The 18,246-nt window shown below is 44.7% G+C and overlaps 2 protein-coding genes across 4 annotated transcripts in view; both read right to left on the bottom strand.

Annotated features, from left to right (window-relative positions):
• LOC102970127 (olfactory receptor 4B1-like) overlaps positions 1-3,908 on the bottom strand; it is a 53,282-nt gene extending 49,374 nt beyond the window's left edge. For all 3 annotated transcript variants that reach the window (XM_042959653.1, XM_042959655.1, XM_042959656.1), the window contains exon 1: positions 3,327-3,908. The gene's annotated coding sequence lies outside the window, so the exon portion shown is untranslated. The remainder of the gene's footprint in view (positions 1-3,326) is intronic.
• A 2,842-nt stretch (positions 3,909-6,750) lies between these two features.
• Positions 6,751-18,246, bottom strand: part of PTPRJ (protein tyrosine phosphatase receptor type J) — a 168,838-nt gene continuing 157,342 nt past the window's right edge. Inside the window, exons 21-24 of the mRNA XM_042959652.1 lie at positions 17,063-17,182; positions 12,941-13,101; positions 11,099-11,234; positions 6,751-8,501 (exon numbers count right to left, since the gene is read on the bottom strand). Of these exons, the coding sequence (XP_042815586.1) occupies positions 8,343-8,501; positions 11,099-11,234; positions 12,941-13,101; positions 17,063-17,182 (576 nt within the window). The 3' untranslated portion in view covers positions 6,751-8,342. The remainder of the gene's footprint in view (positions 8,502-11,098; positions 11,235-12,940; positions 13,102-17,062; positions 17,183-18,246) is intronic.

The following is an 18,246-nucleotide window of genomic DNA, read 5'->3' as shown; positions in this document are numbered from 1 at the left end:
ATCATTGGAGGCCATCTTATTGCTTGGAGACCACACGGGATTTTCCCCCTTCTTTTTATCTAAATTTTTTGTATACTAAATTATAAGGGGGAAAGCTGCAGAGTGCTGGCAAGGGCACTTCCTCAACCCTGTTGATTTTTAGGCATCCCCTCTCTGCCTTCTAGTTACTTTAAGGATCCTATTTTCTTCCATCGCCCTCCCACAGTTGAACCAAGAATGGCTTCCTCCGCCCAGTCCTCTGGCGCCATCTAGTGGCCACATCCGAAATGGCTGCCCCAGCCAACGCTTCTCAATTTGGGGGTCCAAGGATTTACCTGCCTTCAGGAAAGTGACTAGGATGATTTTCCTCAGAAGTCCCAGAGATCGACATCCAGCTCCAGAAAGGAGCTGTGAAACCCCGGAAGGGACGGATGAGCTGTCAGAATTTTTGAGACCAGGGACTAAACTTGCCTCCTCCTTCTGCTCCCCAGATGTCAACCAGCCCTGCTCCCTGGCAGGGCAACACTCAGCCAGAAGCACGAAGGTGCCCCCTTGTTTCCTCCAGCTTTACTGCTCAGAACCTAACGTCCAAAAACTTAACGTTTTTTGACAAACTGCTAGCAGCAAGAGGGACTCAAAACCGGCCTCAGGTTCACGCTCATTTTAAAGAACTTTGTAAAACTTGACAAATGTATTTAAAACTCTGTTGTAGCTACTTTTTTTCATCAAGGAGAAAAAAATTAGGTTTTAACTAATTGGGTAGTCATTGAGAGAAAGTAAAAAATTTAGGCTGATAGATACCTCCGGGTTCTGTTTATAAATGCTGGTTAAGAAATGGACTATTTTAAGGTGATGGGTATTAAGAAGGGCACTTGTGATGAGCACAGGGTGATGCATGTAACTGTTGAATTACTATATTGTACACCTGAAACTAATATAACACTGCATGCTAACTAACTGAAATTAAAATTGAAACTTTAAAAAAAAAGGACTATTTTAAATGAAATCTTCTACTCTTGAAAGAGATGACTAAGAACCAAGCCTCGGAGTTGATTCAAATCCCAGCTCCACCAAATACTAGCTGTGAGGCTGTTTTAGTTATTGCCACAAAAATGCAACACAATAAGAGATCCCAAAGTCATAGATTCTCCTGGAGTAAATCATTCTCATGGAATCGTAGGTCAGCCAGGGACCAGCTAACTAGGCAGGGCTGGACCCAGGTGGCTCTGTTCCGAGGCACAGCCCAGCTGGGCTTGGGTGGGGCAACTCTGCTACTCAAGTGTTCATTCCAGGGCTCAGGTTCACAGGGCAGCAGCTGCCCGGCGGGGGTATTTTTCATAGCAATGGTTGAAGCACAAGAGGGTGAGCAAAATCAACCGAAGTGTCTTACGATCTAGGCTCGGGACCAGTACGGTCACTTCTGCTCACATCGACGGACCAAAACAAATCGCCTGACCTCATGCTGATTCAGAGACAAGGGAGGGGGAATGTACTGGCCCATCGTCATCCTCCACGAAGTCGGACCCGATCACCCGCCTACCTCTCTGGCTTCATATTGTGCTCTTAGGTCCCCTCTCAGCTAAGCTCCAGAGACTGCAGTCTCCTGGATCCCTCTTCAAAGTGCCAAATTCATTCCTGCCTCAGGGCCTTGACACACTCTGCCACTCCCTTCCAATCCTTTCTCAGTCTAGCTGCAATGTGTCAGCGGGTAGGTTTAATCCCTTTTAAACTTCCTGACTCTCCAGTAGGCCCTAAAATTCTACAGGGGCAGCGATCATGCCTGCTTTGTTCTCAACTGTACATACCCAGGGCCCACTGCCAGCCCACAGATGATCAATAAAATTTAAGTTGATAAATGAATAGCTACCATCTACTGGACGTTTCATGCATCCCAGGCAATATGCTGAGTGTTACAGCATCAAAATTTTAACCACATTCGTATTTGCAAAAATCTGAACCGTCATCTCTATTCTTTCTGAACTTACCTTCAAGCCTCCTCTTTGCTGAGAGGCAGAGTCTGAGACATGAGGGTAAGTAAGCCCAGAAACTTCCCAGTTGAAGGTGTGATGGCCAGATGAGATCAGGGCTCAAAACTCCCTTGGGAAGATGCCCTCGTAGGGGCTGGGGTCTTTAAACTTCCCCAGCTTCAACAAGACATCAACCCACACCCACCTCTGCTTAGGCACGAGGGTTGTGTATTCAACAAGGCCCACAGACTCCACTCCTGACACTCGGGGAGAACTTCAGCTTTCGGCCACCTAACGCTTATCAAAAGCAGGAAAGTTTGTGATTTCCACTCAGTCCCTTCCGGCAGGGGAAGAACAAAAGCTCAGGCCTCCAAACTCGGACCTGTCTACCACCATACATCCATCAGGAAGCATCGCTTGTAAAGCAAAATACTTTCTATCCTCAACCAGGAATAATTAAACGGTAATATGCTCCAGATCTGTGCTTTCTTGCCTAAGGAGAAAAGTAATTACAGTCGTGGCCTCAGGCAGACCTGGACATACCAGCAGTAGCCTTCCTGGAAAACTGACCTTCCTTCAACACAGCATTTCACAGTCAACAGCTCAGGCATGGGCTGGAACTGTTACTAGTTATTTTGCACTTGGCAAGCAGGCCAGCATTTAGCCGCAGTCTCCAGATGGTTGGGAGAGGCAAGGAGGATGGGGGGGGGGGGGGGGGGTGGGGGCGAGTGGGGGAGGGGGTGGTTAAGAGGGAGAGACAGCAGGAGCCGGCTATGAGCAAGGTCCTGGAGGAACCTGGAGGAACCCCCAACCACTGCTGAGGACCTAGTGGGGCCTGGCGGCGGGGAACCCTGTCTCCCCACTGAAAGGGCTGTACGTGCCCTGTTCTGTGTGGTAAATTCTACCCCTGGCTCCCACTAACAGGGCTCCATTCCCCTCCACCAGCCCAGCGTCTGGTAGGTGCCCTTCCTTCCAGCCCGTGTGACACCACGTGACCACCATGCAGCTTCCATCCAGAGAAAATAGTGAAGGTAAACTCTGTGTGTGTGTGTGTGTGTGTGTGTGTGTGTGTGTGCGCGCGCGCGCGCGCACGCGGTTACTTACGTATCATGTACACGCACACCTGGAGAAGTGTGTCAGGCGTGAGACTGCTTCAGGCGACCACACACAGTCCCGGAGCTTCTTCCCTTCCAGGCTCGTCCGCCGCCCGCGCGCTCACCCTCCGGTGCTCCCGCTCCGGCCTCCCCGACACGCGCAGGGTCCCCGCGGGCGCAAAGCCTGGACTTTCACGCCCCCAACCGCCCCCCCTTCTCCTCCTGCGAACATTCCGCTTAAGACTCGGCTCGAAAACCACCACCCGTAATTCCGGAATCCGGTTACCTGTGCCTTTAAACCTTCCCTGGTATCTCGTGCGTTCCTTTTGGGTTTGAGGCACCTGGGGCGGCTTCTTACGCGAGGACCTCTGCTGTATTCACCTTCGTTCCCTGGCCGGCCTGCGGCGTGTGCACCGTGGCTCTGGCAACGGCCTCTAGTCTCCCCGCACGCAGGCGTGCGCGCCGAGCACGCGCCGGAAAGCTTTCTCTCGTTGGCATGGGGGTGTGCACCGCCTGCCGTGTGACAGCCACGAGTTCATGCCTCCGAGGGTGAAATGCTGGTTTTCCTTACACCTGCATGACCCAACATACTAAAGCTTTTATTTACATAAAATGATTCACATAAAAGAGGGGGATCTGTTTCCCCCTCTGTTTTTGCTCCATGAGGGCAAAGGTTTTTGTCCTTTTTGTTTGTGGTTGAACCCGGTATTTTGCTTTACCAGCCACAGAGGCAGAGTGGCTGGTGCATCACAGGCACTAAGGGATAGTTGCTGGTGCATAGTTGGCACTCAAAAACTGTCCAGATTGCTACAGTGTCCCAGAAATTCTGGGATTCCCCAAATCCATCACTAAAAAAAAAAAAAAAAAAAAAAAAAAAAACAAACAAACAAACAAAAACCACCTCTGAAAATCCTGGGGACTTGCCTAAGGTATGTGTGTTGCGACCAAATGGCACAGTCTGTCCATCTGTAGATCCATGTGTCTGACCCTGTGAAAGCACACGCAGCCACATCTCAGATGCACACTCACTTCTTCTTCCAAGTCTCCTCTTCACTTAGTCTCCCTGGATGTGTGTTTGGGGCTGGATTATGTCTCCCCAAATTCATAGCTTAAAGTCCTAACCCCAGTACCTCGGAATGTATTTGGAGGTACTGTCTTTTAAAGAGGTGACGATGGTAAAATTTAAGTCGTTAGGGTGGGCCTTAATCCTTTATGACTGGTTTCCTGATAAAAAGGGGAGATCAGGTCACAGACGGACACAGAGGGAAGACCAAGTGAAGACACAGGGAAGATGGCGGCCATCTGCAAGCCAAAGAGAGAAGCTTCCGAGGAAACCAACCTGCCAGCGCCTTGATCTTGGACTTCTGCCCTCCGGAACTGAGAGAGATTAAATTCCTGTTGTTTAAGCTTCCTGGCCTGTGGCACTTTGTTGTGGCCCCAGCAAACTAACACAATGTACAAAATCCAAAAGGGACACATGTTTTTGTTAAGAATGCCCCAATTAGGGGCGCCTGGGTGGCTCAGTCGGTTAAGCGTCCGACTTCGGCTCAGGTCACCATCTCGCGGTATGTAAGTTTGAGCCCCGCGTCGGGCTCTGTGCTGACTGCTCAGAGCCTGGAGCCTGTTTCAGATTCTGTGTCTCCCTCTCTCTCTGACCCTCCCCCATTCATGCTCTGTCTCTCTCTGTCTCAAAAATAAATAAACGTTAAAAAAAAAAAAAAAATGCCCCAATTAAACACAGGCCCATACACTGCTCAGGATACAAAACGGTGGGGACCTAAAGTAAAAAGTGGGACAAAAAAGAAACAAAAGGCACCGTGTGTTGACACTTTTTATATTTGGTATTTGTGAGTCTTTTAAAAAAAATTTTTTTTCAGGCCATTTTTTCCTTAAAAAAAAAAAAAAAAAAGCAACCAACAGCAATACTCTGTACAAGTATAACAAACATTAGAAATATGCATCATTCCAAAATAGTTACAAGAAAATTACAGTTTTAGAGTCCATATCAACACATCCTGTTCATACGTGCCCCCAAGGGAAAAATGCTACAGTATGTTGAACACTTGGCTGCTATACAGTCTGAAAACGCAGAACTTGGACTTTTGAGGCAAACCAACATAGTCACCAAGCCTTGTTTAGCGCAGTAAGTGCAACCCAGCACTGCAAAAGGAAGCCAGCCTTTTTCATCTCTGATGAAAAGCAAACATGAATCAGATGCAAAGGTGGCCCCCACCCCCAACGAGCCTCCGGCTCAACGAAGCCCAACTCCAGTGCAGTCAAATCTGCCAAAGTCCACCGGAGGTCACTAGGTGCCCACAGGGAACAGACTCCCAAATGTCATTTCCCACCGGTGCCAAACATCACTAGGTTTACCTTTGGAGGCAAACGTCCTCACTCTTGGGAGAGGGTACCGATGCCCCAAATCCCCCAGACCAACTGACCACCAACCTTCAGGCCTTTCACTGATAACTAATCCCACCCTGGCCATTTTTCTGTGTGCAACCGGCAAATAGGAAAGCAGGGGTGATCACACCATCTCCGCGATTCCGCTGGACTCCTCAGATTTTAGTTCATCGTTCCTGGGAGGCTTTGGGGCAGGAGCTCGAGAGCACCTTCTCTTTTCTATGGCCAATCCCCAGCCCGTGTGTCCTTTATATTTACACAATTATCTTCCCTTTTCAATCACTGTGCTATAAATACCCTCACCACCCCCACCGGCCCCCAAACCCAGCCCTCTTCAGGATGCGGAGAAGCATCGTGACCTTCACATGACCTGCCATGTGGAATCCAGACCTCTCTACCACGAGCCTTCCTCCCAGGACTGGGAATGACATCTGAGAGTGGCTTAGCTGGGGCTCCTGCCCATTTCCCAAACCCATACCAGGCGGAAGGAAGGAGAGTTTCTGGGGTTTTGTGTGATTTTACACAATATGTTTATAATTCTTGTTGCTTTAGCCTTCTAAAGGAATTTTTGGAGCCAAGTCCTTCCCTCCGATTTCTCTGTGGCAGGGAATGTAGGCAGGGCCGGGCAGAGCATCTTTGTCAGAAGTGACTTCTACACCCCCATTCCAGTGGCTTCCTGACAAGTAAAGTGGAGAGGGGCATGACCCACAGAACCGCGGCCCCGGGGAGGGACCTCCGAATGCCATCATGGAACTCTGAGAGCTGCACGCGTGGAGGGGCAGACCAGTGTGAAGGTTTGGAAGCAATCTGCCCAAAGCCAGCTTCACTCAACAGCCCGGGACGGCGTGGCTTCCCTGATGCAGGCCTAAAGAGCCGAAGGCCCCTCTGAAGGGGAGTCAAGATGGCCCAACCAGGCCTGTACAACCCATTCCTTGCAGGGCCTGATGCTGAATGAACTGCTTGCCACAAGAGAGAGCAAAGGCTTCGGCGAAAAGTGCAATTTCTGTGTGGGAAGTAAGTCCTCCCCAGACACTGACACGACCACCTCCTCTCCTTTTAATCCTTTTAGTACCTCAAAGGGAAAAGGGGGACAAAAGACGTACAAGCGCTAAGCCTCTGAACCGAATCAAGGGCTTTCAGTACGTTGTGGTTCACCCTCCATAACCCACTAGCACGTCCAGTCAGTTCTCAAGGTGCTAGCAAGGTGAGGAACACGGCAGCGTCGGGAGACGGGCTCCCCCAGGTCAAGAGTGACCAGGGCACCCGGAGAAGACCCCGCTCCCATTTTCACTAGGACACAGTTGTCCTGAATTTACAGCAGGATTTATTACTGTGGAAAATGGCCACAGGAATCCAGGGACTTGGTAATTCCTTCATAAGACCTTCTCTACTTCATCGCCTATAGGAGGATAAATTCAAAACCTCTTCAAAATATAACCTGAGCCACAATATAAAATAAAAAGAAACAACCCCTTTCATGTTAATGCCTTGAGAAGTTTACAGATTATGTACCAATAAAATAAATCCTCATAAATTCTGAAATTCTTGGTGGATACACACCTGAAGCAAAAAAAAAAAAAAAAAAATTAATCTACATTAAAAAAATCAAAAGTAATTACAGCAGCAGTATAGTGAAAAGAGGTTTTAAAAATAATTACATCTTTGATACAAATTCAAACTCTGTACACCTCAATTCAAAGGAATGACTGTTTTAAGAGTTTAGTATATATATATACAGTAGATACCGATATGTGTCACTGCAGATAGACTAAAGCCAGTGGACTTTGAGGGAGGAGGGATTAATCAGACACTGTTTTCACACTGAAGTGTTCACAGATTGCCACGCTTTTAAACACACACACACATACACACAGACACAGACACACAGATGCACATAAAATGCCAACCTGAGTAAAACGTTACTAAAAACCTAGAGCATCATGAATCACTAAGTCACATATTGCACCTTTAAATAATCCTTCTTACCAAATACAGAAATGAGAAAAAAGGATGAAACAGGGACAAGAGAAGGAGATTATATCACTGTAGGGTTCCTCTGCTTTCCCCCACCCCCAGAAATTCTCAAGGTGATACTTGGTTTCCACTCTCACTCAACCAATGGGCTGAAAATGTGGCCAACAGAAATGTCTTTGGGGAAAACCGGGAGAGAAAGGGGAAAAAAAAGAATAGAGCACGAAACATGGGGGACGGGGAGGCCTCCTCTAGTCAAATGAGAACAGGAATGTTACCGAGAAGGCTGAACCTCAGATACTAAACTACTGTTTAAATATTCCTTATATTCCAATTATGAGATTCAATACAAAAATAGAGATATCTACTGAGTTTTGCCTGTGGAAGCATAATTCAGAAAAGGCACATGTTCAAATAGAAAACCCAGGCAGAAGAGGTACCACGTACCCCTCCCGACATGATAATCATCCACAATCACGTATTTTCCATCAGCTAGATTCCAAGATACAGTAGGTAAAAATAGATCTCTGATACTTAAAATATATTCAACCCAACACAATCCTGGCTTTAGCATGTGAATCATATAAAATAGTCTTTTTTAAAAAGAATCTGTTTTGAAAAAGAAAAAAAAAATCATAGCTCACTTTTCCTGGTGTTCCATAATTCTCAAGGAAAAAAAAAAAGTGAACTCATCCCATTGGTATTCAGGAATGTAGTTGATTAACTCAACACCCATCCACAGCCCCTGACAGCCCCAACTTCTCATTTGTCATGTTCTACATGTGCAGCTTCACACCCTCAAATTAGTTCTAACAAAACAGAACAAAGAATAAGATATTAGACATATAAAAACATGTCGACATCGGGGCATTTTCCTTCGCTGTGGGTGTGACGGTCCGGTTCACTCCAGAAAGGTTTTACTTTGGAACTAGGCGATGTAACCATTTGTCTTTCCGAACGCAGTCACTGGTGCAAGGTTTTCATAGATTGTCATTGCAGTTGTGTTCTGGTAGATAAGATCTACTTTTGAGTCCTTCTGGGATCTGATGATATCCAAAACACACTGATTGAGGAAAACATACTGGTCCTGTTAGAAAAGTAAAAAGAGAAAGCAAATGAGCAGAGGTCCCAGAGATTAGCACCCAAGGTTACTTTCAGATTACCACCACTCCCCCAAACCCATCGGCCCCACAATGAACAAAGCCAACAAGATTTTCTTGGTTAGTGAGCATGTGCGGTGTAAGGAGTAAACTGTGATTCTCAACAGAGGGGACAGGTTAAGGGGGATAATCTGGGTAGAGGTGGGTGGGGACCACCCTCAGGCAAGCTCGTCAGAATATGCAGGTAGCCATTAAAAAAGGAAGAGGAAAAAGGTATATGCTGAAAGATATCCAGGGTGCTGTAAGAGAAAAAAAAAAATCACAGGGCAGAATTAGATATAACATAAAATCCAATGAAAAAAATATTCCATGTGTCAATATCCAAGATATATAAAAAAACCTACACAACTCGACAGCCAAAAAACAATCTGATTAGAAAACGGGCAGAGGAACTTAATAGACACTTCTCAAAAGAAGACATATAGATGGTCCACAGACACACAAAAAGATGCTCAACATCACTCATCATCAGGGAAATGCAAATCAAAACCACCGTGAGATATTACCTCACACCTGTCAGAAGGGCTAGTATCAAAAAGACAAAAAACAGCAAGGATTGGAGAGGATGTGGAGAAAAGGGGACCCTTGTGCACTACTGGTGGGAATGTAAATTGGTACAGCCACTATGGAAAACAATATGAAAGTTCCTCAAAAAATTAAAAACAGAAATACAATTGTGATCCAGTAAGTCCACTACTGGGTATTTACCCAAAGAAAACAAAACACTAATTGAAAAAGATATGTGAACGCCTATGTTTGTTGCAGTATTTTTTACAGTAGCCAAGATAGGAAAGTAACCCAAGCATCCATCAACAGATGATAAATAAAGACGTGGTATAAATATGCAATGGAATATTACTCAGCCATAATAAAGAATGAGATCTTGCCATCTGTGACAACATGGATGGATCTAAAGGGTATTACGCTAAGTGAAATAAGTCGGACGGAGAAAGACAAAAACCATACGCTTTCACTTATGCATAGACTCTAAAACTCAAAACAAACACACAAAAAAGCAGAAACAGACCCATAAATACAGAGAATCGGTGGTTACCAGAGGGGAGGGGAGGGGAGAGATGGGCAAAATGGGAAAAGGGGAGTAGGAGGAACGGGCTTCCGGTTATGGAATGAATTAAGTCACGGGGATGAAAGGCACAGCATATGGAATACAGTCAATGGTACTGTAATAACCTTGTGTGGTGACAGATGGTAGTTACACTTATGATGAGCAGAACATAACATATAGACTTGTTGAATCACTCTGTTGTACACCTGAAACGAATGTTAACATTGTGTGTGTGTCATCTGTACTCAGTTTTTTGAAAGAGCACCAGCCATAACAAAAAAAAAAAAAGTACTGTGTGTGTGCGTGTGTACATGTGTTTTTCTACAGATGTACATAAAGAAACCTATAGTGATATACACAAACTGTAAGCATTGGCTACCTCTAGGGAAGAAAAAGTAAAAGAGAAAAATACATTCTATATAATCCTATTTTGTTAGATGTCTTAATATGAACAAGTTTACATTATCTTCAAACTACAAAAAAAAAAAAAGGACCAAGAAAAGAATTTGTGGGCAGGTATAAGATTTCTGTGTTTCTTCAAAGGAGATAAAAGACTGAGTTCTACTCTACATAATTATAGCAGGAAAAAAAAAAATCTCTTCTGACCAACACAGGAGGTGAATTCTACTCTTTCTTCCACAACCATGCTGCTCGCCCAAAAGCACATGATGTACCCAGGCCTCCAGAACATTCCCTGCTAGACTCAAAAACACAGCACATATTCATGGAGTTCTAAATTGGTACAGGGCGACAGCCTGATACAAAATTAATATTCTGCTCTCATCCCAGTCAAGACACATTCCTTCCTACAGCGTTGAAGAAGGCGATTTCCCAATATATTTGCTGAGAACATGACTCGAAAACAATGTTTGTCAGGAACATTTCAGGGAAAGCCGAATCCAATGGGTCTTACCCAACTGACATTGTAGATACTAAGCATGAAGTTTCTCAGCTGGCCAGCCATCCCCCGGGGACTATGATAATTGACGTTCTTTTACATTCACAGGGCTAGGTGAGGATACACTGCTATATGAACATTACGCCTATTTCATTCACATTGCTAACATTTGAGAAGTCCGTTTCATCAGCTTGTTTTAAGGATGGTCAGACCTTCTCAGAAACAAAGCATGAAGATACCAGTTTTAAGAGTTTACAACCCGGAAGCCAAAGTTCAGAGAACTGCTAAGATTATTTGATGAGTTAGTGGCCGCAAGGTAAGGAATCCAGGTATTATCTTGGTGTTCCAACTGTTCCATTGCTGGTATCACTACCACCGTATCACCATATCGGATAATTCAATCGCAGTTACGGATCTAAAAGAAATCCAGTGTTACCTCACAGCCCAGAACCAGAAAGACCTAGAAGGATGAAGTGTTTCAACACAAGTATGTGACATGATGCAACCTTTTGAAAACAGGATTGAAAAAGCGGACTGCCAGACACAGAGCTCGGCCTCACCTCTGTTTGCACCATTAAAGGCCTGTGCATTCGAAGATCATACACAATCCCATACACATCCACAGTGTTCTCATTCTCTATCTGGTAGATAAGACGATCGATGGCAATGAACGTGCCTGTCCTTCCAACCCCAGCACTGAAGAAAAAAAGACATGAACACATCACTATGGGTTACCTCTAACATAAAATGCTCAAATGTGCATTTGTGCATGTATCTTGCTCCCCTCCACTATCAATGCCCAGGATCATGAAACATTTGCTCAACTAAAACCTCAGCAAATTGGATTATACTAGCTTGGGACTGGGACCCAAACCCTAAAGTTCATTTTGAGTCAAATATCACAAATAAAACCTCTTGCTAGAGCAGCTTGAATCTCAGTCCCATTCAAGTTATTAACCATAACCCAGGATGGCAAGTTTCATCAATCTGTTCCCCATAGGGCAACAAAGCCCCTCTTCATCTTTCCTAAATTAATTGCTTTAGCCTAAAAGCTAGCTAGTTGTCTTATTGGGCTAGAGCAGGAAGTGGGGACAAACTTTTTCTGTAAAGGACCAGATAATAAATATCTTTGGCTTTGCACACTGATCTCTTTCTGCCATTTTAGCATGAAAGTAACTAGAGGCAATATGTAAACAAACAGGCATGGCTCTGTCCCAATAAAACTTTATTCATAAAGGGATTGTGGTAATAGTTTCACAGGTGTATACTTGCCTCCAAACTCATGAAGTTGTATACATAAATTTATGTACAGTTTTGTATGCCAAAAAAAAAATGTTTTAAATAAATCAATAAAATGAACTAAAACTATGCATTTCAACTTCACTAAATAACAAACCAAAATGCTGAATGAAGAAAGCAGGTTGCAGAATGATGTCTACATCATAAAATCTGGCAAAAGCTTAAAGCTATATAAAACCACAGATATACATACATATGTAATAAAATATAAAAGCATACAAGGGAATGATTCAGATCAACTTTAGAACCACGTTTAACTGTGTAAGGACACTGATAAGTAGCAACTTTATATCTGGAACATATTATTAACAAAAAGAAACATGGCCTCATGCCATAGTTTATTAGATTATTACTCTATATTTTTGTAAGGTTGAAATATCTTTTTATTTTTTTTAATGTTTATTTATTTTTGAGACAGAGGGAGACAGAGCGCAAGAGGGGGAGGGGCAGAGAGAGAGAGGGAGACACAGAATCGGAAACAGGCTCCAGGCTCTGAGCTGTCAGCACAGAGCCCGACGAGGGGCTTGAACCCACGAACAGTGAGATCATGAGCTGAGCCGAAGTCAGATGCTCAACCGACTGAGCCACCCAGACGCCCCTAGGTTGAAATATTTTATAAGAAAATGTCATAGGGGCACTTGGGTGGCTCCGCTGGTTCAGCATCTGACTCTTGATCTCGACTCAGGTCATGATCTCACGGTATGTGAGTTCGAGCCCCGTGTCAGGCTTTAAGCTGACAGCGCAGAACCTGCCTGGAATTCTGTCTCTCCCTCTCTCTGCCCCTCCCCAACTTGTTCCCTCTCTCTCTCTCTCTCTCTCAAAATAAATAAACTTAATAAAATGTTATAAGATATAAATTAGAATATATTATAGTCTTAAAAAAACACAGGCAACCTACCAGATCTGGCCCATGGTTATAGTTTGCCAACCCCTGTTCTCAAAGCCTCAGGGCTTAGGGAATAAGTCCACGGTCCCTTATCCAAACCTTTCTTAAATTTCCAAATGCCTGTCGCATTCCCTCTCACGCCTTGCTTTTTTTTCTAAAGTGCCCGCATCTATAATGGCGTTTGAAATCGGTCCTACATGGAGCGCCATCTGCATACCTGCAATGCACCAGAATGGGAGACTCAGGGGGACTCTGCTTCATGTAGTCACGGACAAGGTACCGAAAATTGATGAGCAGGTCGGTGGTGTCGGGAACGCCGTGGTCCGGCCAGGAGGTGAAATGAAACTGTCGCAGAGGATGACTCTCACTTGTCTGGAGCTAAGAACCCAGGAAAGAGAAAAGGGCACGTGAAATGGAGCAGCACCCGAAGGCTGAGCCGCGTGGGACAGCTGACAGGTAGCTACAGAGGAGTGGTTACAACTAACAACTGCAATGTCACCTTGGTACAGCAACTGAGAAAGTGCTTGCTCACCAAATCCCCACAATGTGCCCAAGAGGGAGGGTTTATCATCCCCTTTAAAGATTCCGAAAAGTGAATCAGCTCCCCCCACTCAGCCTAGATGCGGTACAAGTGCGTCATCCTCTGATCCTGAGTTCAGATCTTCCTTTCCCACTACAGGTGCCTGCCAGTAATGCACTCACAGTCTCACAGTCCTATATCTACACCTTCTTAGAGCTTCATGAAGCCCGTCCCTGAGCCCACATGGGAAGGTCATCAACCAAAACACCAAAAATGAACTATACTGATGCAACTCTGATAATCAGAACCTTTGGGGCGAGAGCTGCCTCACAATCCATGAGCCTTCCGGAGAGTCTCACGAAGCGACAGGCAACTGGCGAGCACCAAGGAAGTATTTGGAATTGCAAGAGTTTGAGAAAAGACCATCCCCCCTCAAAGAAAAAAAAAAAGAAAGAAAGAAAAAGAAAAAGAAAAAAGCATCTATTTCAACATCAGACAACAGAAAGTGGATCTCGTTATAACAGTTATGACACAGACTAGTTTCCTACCGCAGATTGAAGCATGTACCTTTTGTCATCAGAACTCCACCCAGGATGGGCCATTTCTGCCCTGGATTCAAGTGTTCTCACTACGTCCATCCCCGGCACTGACCTCACCCACGTACCTACATCTGGACTGCAGGCATTTCCATCTCCTTTATGACAGCTACCTTTTGAAGCTTTTTTTTTTGTATATATGTTATAAAAGCAGTGCATTCACATTGTTCAAAACATGGAAAAGAGTAGAGAAAGGGGCAAAGTAAGGGACAGGGTACTGGGAAGTCTCATACACACAAAGGTGACATTCACAAATTTAACCGAAAGTACTGATCCAAAGAAGGAAAGCAGTTATGTGAGATAAGGAGAGGAAGGGGTAGGGGGAGTTCGGACCTTTCAGTATTTATCTCTGTAGAGGGGCAAGGGGGCTCAGGTTAGGGGTGGCAGTCAAAGGAAACTTTTAGTTCTATCTGTTGCCTTCCCGCTTTTAAAAAAGAAAATAGATCTGGGGCGCCTGGGTGGCTCAGTTGGCTAAGCGTCCAACTTCGGCTCAGGTAATGATCCCACAGTTCGTGGGTTTGGGCCCCACGTCAGGCTCTTATGCTGACAGCTCGGAGCCTGGAGTCTGCTTTGGATTCTGTGTCTCCCTCTCTCTGCTCCTCCCTTGCTTGCACTCTGCCTCTCTCTCTCTCTCTCTCTCAAAAATAAACATTAAAAAAAAAAAAAAGGAATGGATTCATGCATTTTGTGTAATCAAAAATTACTATTTTACTAAATGCTATGTGGTATCTTGGATTCAATCCACAGGATCGGGCTTTAGCGGAAACAGGAACAGGAAAGGGCTTTAGCAGAAAAATGTGAAACCCAAATGAAGTCTGGAGTTTAGTTAATAAAAATGGTAACAGTCACGGTAATTTTCTTTAAATAATGTGGACAATTCCACCCGTGATTCCCCTCCACAAGGGCGAACCCCTAGCACTGAAAGCAACAGAGGATAATCCAATCTGTTTTAAATGGACGAAATCTATAGAAATAAGTATATTTTAAGGGCTTCTCAACCACTATTATCAGCATGTGATAAAAGCTTGGACAGCACTTCCAGAGGAGGAATTGAAATGTTAACTGAAACCAGGACATCTGAGGCACAGGCAATCAGTAAAGAATTAATACTTCTGTATCCATAACTTATGGAATCTTCAAGGCTAATTCTTGTAAACTACAACCTAACCTACCAGCACCCCCATAAAAGTCAACAACACTGAATCTACTCCCAGGCTTTTCTTTTGTGCACTATTCACAATATGCATAAAATTTTGTCTGCTGGTATGTTTCACTTAATTGTTTCTCACATCTCCTCATGGTAATTATACAGTCTACACAGCCATCATTTCTAATAGCTAAATAATGATACACGGCGAGATAACCTATAGTTTAGTTATCCATCCTCCAAAAGCTAGAAATTTGCACGGGTTCTAAATTTTCCTCCATTATAAATAGTGCTGAGACTCCTCTTTGTGAATAATAAGCCTTGTCCTATATTTCAGATTATTTCTTTAAGACAGAGTCTCAAACTTGGAACCACCAGATCAAAGGAGAGTGGTCATTTTTATGCTTCCGATATAAACTGCAGAAGGGTTATACCAATTTACACGCCCACCAAAGATATCAATGTTGCTTCATTGTCCCTAACCACCCTTAAGAAAAAAGACAGGGGCACCTGGGTGACTCAGTGGGTTAAGTGTCTGATTCTTGATTTCCCCTCAGGTCATGATCTCACGGTTCATGAATTCGAGCCACGCATCGGGCTCTGTGCTGACAGCGTAGATGGAGCCTGCTGGGGATTCTCTCTCTCCCTCTCTTTCTCTGCCCCTCCCCCACTGATGCTCACTCTCTCTCTCAATATAAATATATAAACTTTAAAAGAAAGAAAAAAAGGACACATAATCTGCCTACACAATGTAATTGGATTTTTCAAATAACCTTTGGGGGTTAAGGCCATGTGCATATGCCCTGAAATCCAATTAATGTAACTGCTCTCATAAACTGCTCCCAAGGCACACTGCCATTGCTGGTAACACATCTGCAAGTAAATAATCCAAAAGGGCCTTGATTTGTAGCAAAAACTCTATGAGCACGTCACCTGAAGATAGAAGGAACAGTTACTGCTGCTGATCCATTCTCTTATGATCCATTTCGTTTAGGAATTATTTATGAGGCGGGGGGGGGGGGGGGGAGGAAGGAAAGGAGGAAAGGAGGGAGGGAGGGAGGGAGGGAGGGAGGAAGGAAGGAAGGAAGGAAGGAAGGAAGGAAGGAAGGAAAGGAGGGAGGGAGGAAGGGAGGGAGGGGGAGGAAGGAAGGAAGGAAGGAAGGAAGGAAGGAAGGAAGGAAGGAGGAAGGGGGAAGGGAAAAGGGAAGGGGGAAGGAAGGAAGGGAGGGAGGGAGGGAGGGAGGGAGGGAGGGAGGGAGGGAGGAAGGAAGGAAGGAAGGAAGGAAGGAGAGGGAGGAAGGAAGGAAGGAAGGAAGGAGGAAGGGGGAAGGGAAGGGAGGGAAGGAAGGAAGGAAGGAAGGAAGGAAGGAAGGAAGGAGGAAGGGGGAAGGGAAGGGAGGAAAGGAAGGAAGGAAGGAAGGAAGGAAGGAAGGAAGGAAGGAAGGAGGAAGGGGGAAGGGAAGGGAGGAAAGGAAGGAAGGAAGGAAGGGAGGGAGGAAGGGAGGGAGGAATAAAGGGAGGAAGGAAGGAAGGAAGGAAGGAAGGAAGGAAGGAAGGAAGGGAGGGAGGAGAAAAAGAAACAGACTGACAAATAGAACAAACTGGTGGTTGCCATACAGAAAGTAGGTCAGGGGATGGGTGAAACAGGTGAAGGGGACTAAAAGGTACAAACTTCCAGTTATAAAATAAATAAGCCACAGGGATGAAAAGTACAGTGTAGGGAATATAAATGCTATATGGTGACAGATGGTGACTACACTTATTACAGTGAGTGCTGTGTAACATGTATAAGTGTTGGGTCACTGTGCTGTACCCCTGAAACTAATATAATATTATATGTCATCTATACTTCAATGAGAAGAAAAAAATAACTTATGAAATTTCTCTTAATACAGTAAAGCTAAAGAGTTGCCTTACAGTGTATGTAGATAGTTTTATTCCGTAAAAAGAGAGCAAAAGTATTTTTCTGATGCATAAAAAAAAACATATTGGTTAACATCAACCTAAAAAGTATCACCCCAAAACTAATATATAGTCATCTTTTCTGAGACCTATCCATCTTGGCCTCTTACTTACATTTTTCACTGTGAAGTCTCTGATGGTCCACTGTGGAAGAACAATTTCTGAGGTCATTGCCACAGTTATGTCCCCATAGTCCTGAGCTTGCTTGGAGGGCCAGTATTCCTCACATTTGGTCTAGAATAAAATTGCATTAAAAAAAAAAAAAATTGGGTCACATTGTCTGTCATCACTAAAGCCTCAAAAGGGAGACCAGATATTGAAAACTGGCATCAGAGGCTGGGAGTTCTGTTTGACTCCCAAAACTGTTTTTTCATTTACAATTATTGCCAACTCTTTTAAAATTGGGAGGTTTCTCATAAAAATGCAGACTTCTGGCTTCTCTTGAGAAATCAGAAGATCCAGCCAACACTGAGCCCCAATTTCTGCATGAAAATGGACTTAGAGCAGAACAGACATTGTCCCTTCTCTGGGGACATAGTGTCAGCCAGTTCCACTTGGCCCCCAGAGCAGCCAGTCCATAACTATTCACTGAACTAAATTCAGACTGACCCATAACCCCTTGCAGCTAGAAGAAACGAGGACTTCGCCCAATACTTTTAGATCCACGCTAATTATAATACAAATACAGACACCAATAAAGAGAATCAAATCAAATCACTCTGGGCCTTTGATTTTCATAAGTTGGTGGGCAGATGTGAACAGAAATAAAAACCAGGAGGGGTGCCTGGGTGGCTCAGTCGGTTAAGCGGCCGACTTCGGCTCAGGTCATGATCTCACGGTCCGTGAGTTCGAGCCCCGCGTCGGGCTCTGTGCTGACTGCTCAGAGCCTGGAGCCTGTTTCGGATTCTGTGTCTCCCTCTCTCTGACCCTCCCCCGTTCATGCTCTGTCTCTCTCTGTCTCAAAAATAAACGTTAAAAAAAAAAGTTTAAAAAAAAAAGAAATAAAAATCAGGAAACATCGGTTCTCCACGAATATCCAAATCCCCAGATTTGGTAAATGATTTCTCACACACACACACACACACACACACACACACACACACACACACACACACACACAGTCTCCCACTCTCTCTCTCCCTCCCCACCCCCTCTGAGAGGCATACTCTACTGCAGGTGGCTTCCAATTATCTAACTTCTGCAGGTGGCTTCTATTATCTAACTCACCTGGGAGGTCTGTTTTGCTTTAAAAACAGATGCCCAGGCCCCACCTCCAGAGCTTCAGACTCTGGTTGGGG

Source organism: Panthera tigris, chromosome D1 (genome assembly GCF_018350195.1).
Source record: "Panthera tigris isolate Pti1 chromosome D1, P.tigris_Pti1_mat1.1, whole genome shotgun sequence".
Taxonomy (NCBI): Eukaryota; Metazoa; Chordata; class Mammalia; order Carnivora; family Felidae; genus Panthera; species Panthera tigris.
The sequence above is the reverse complement of the archived record's forward strand: the minus strand, read 5'-3'. Positions and strand labels throughout refer to the sequence as shown.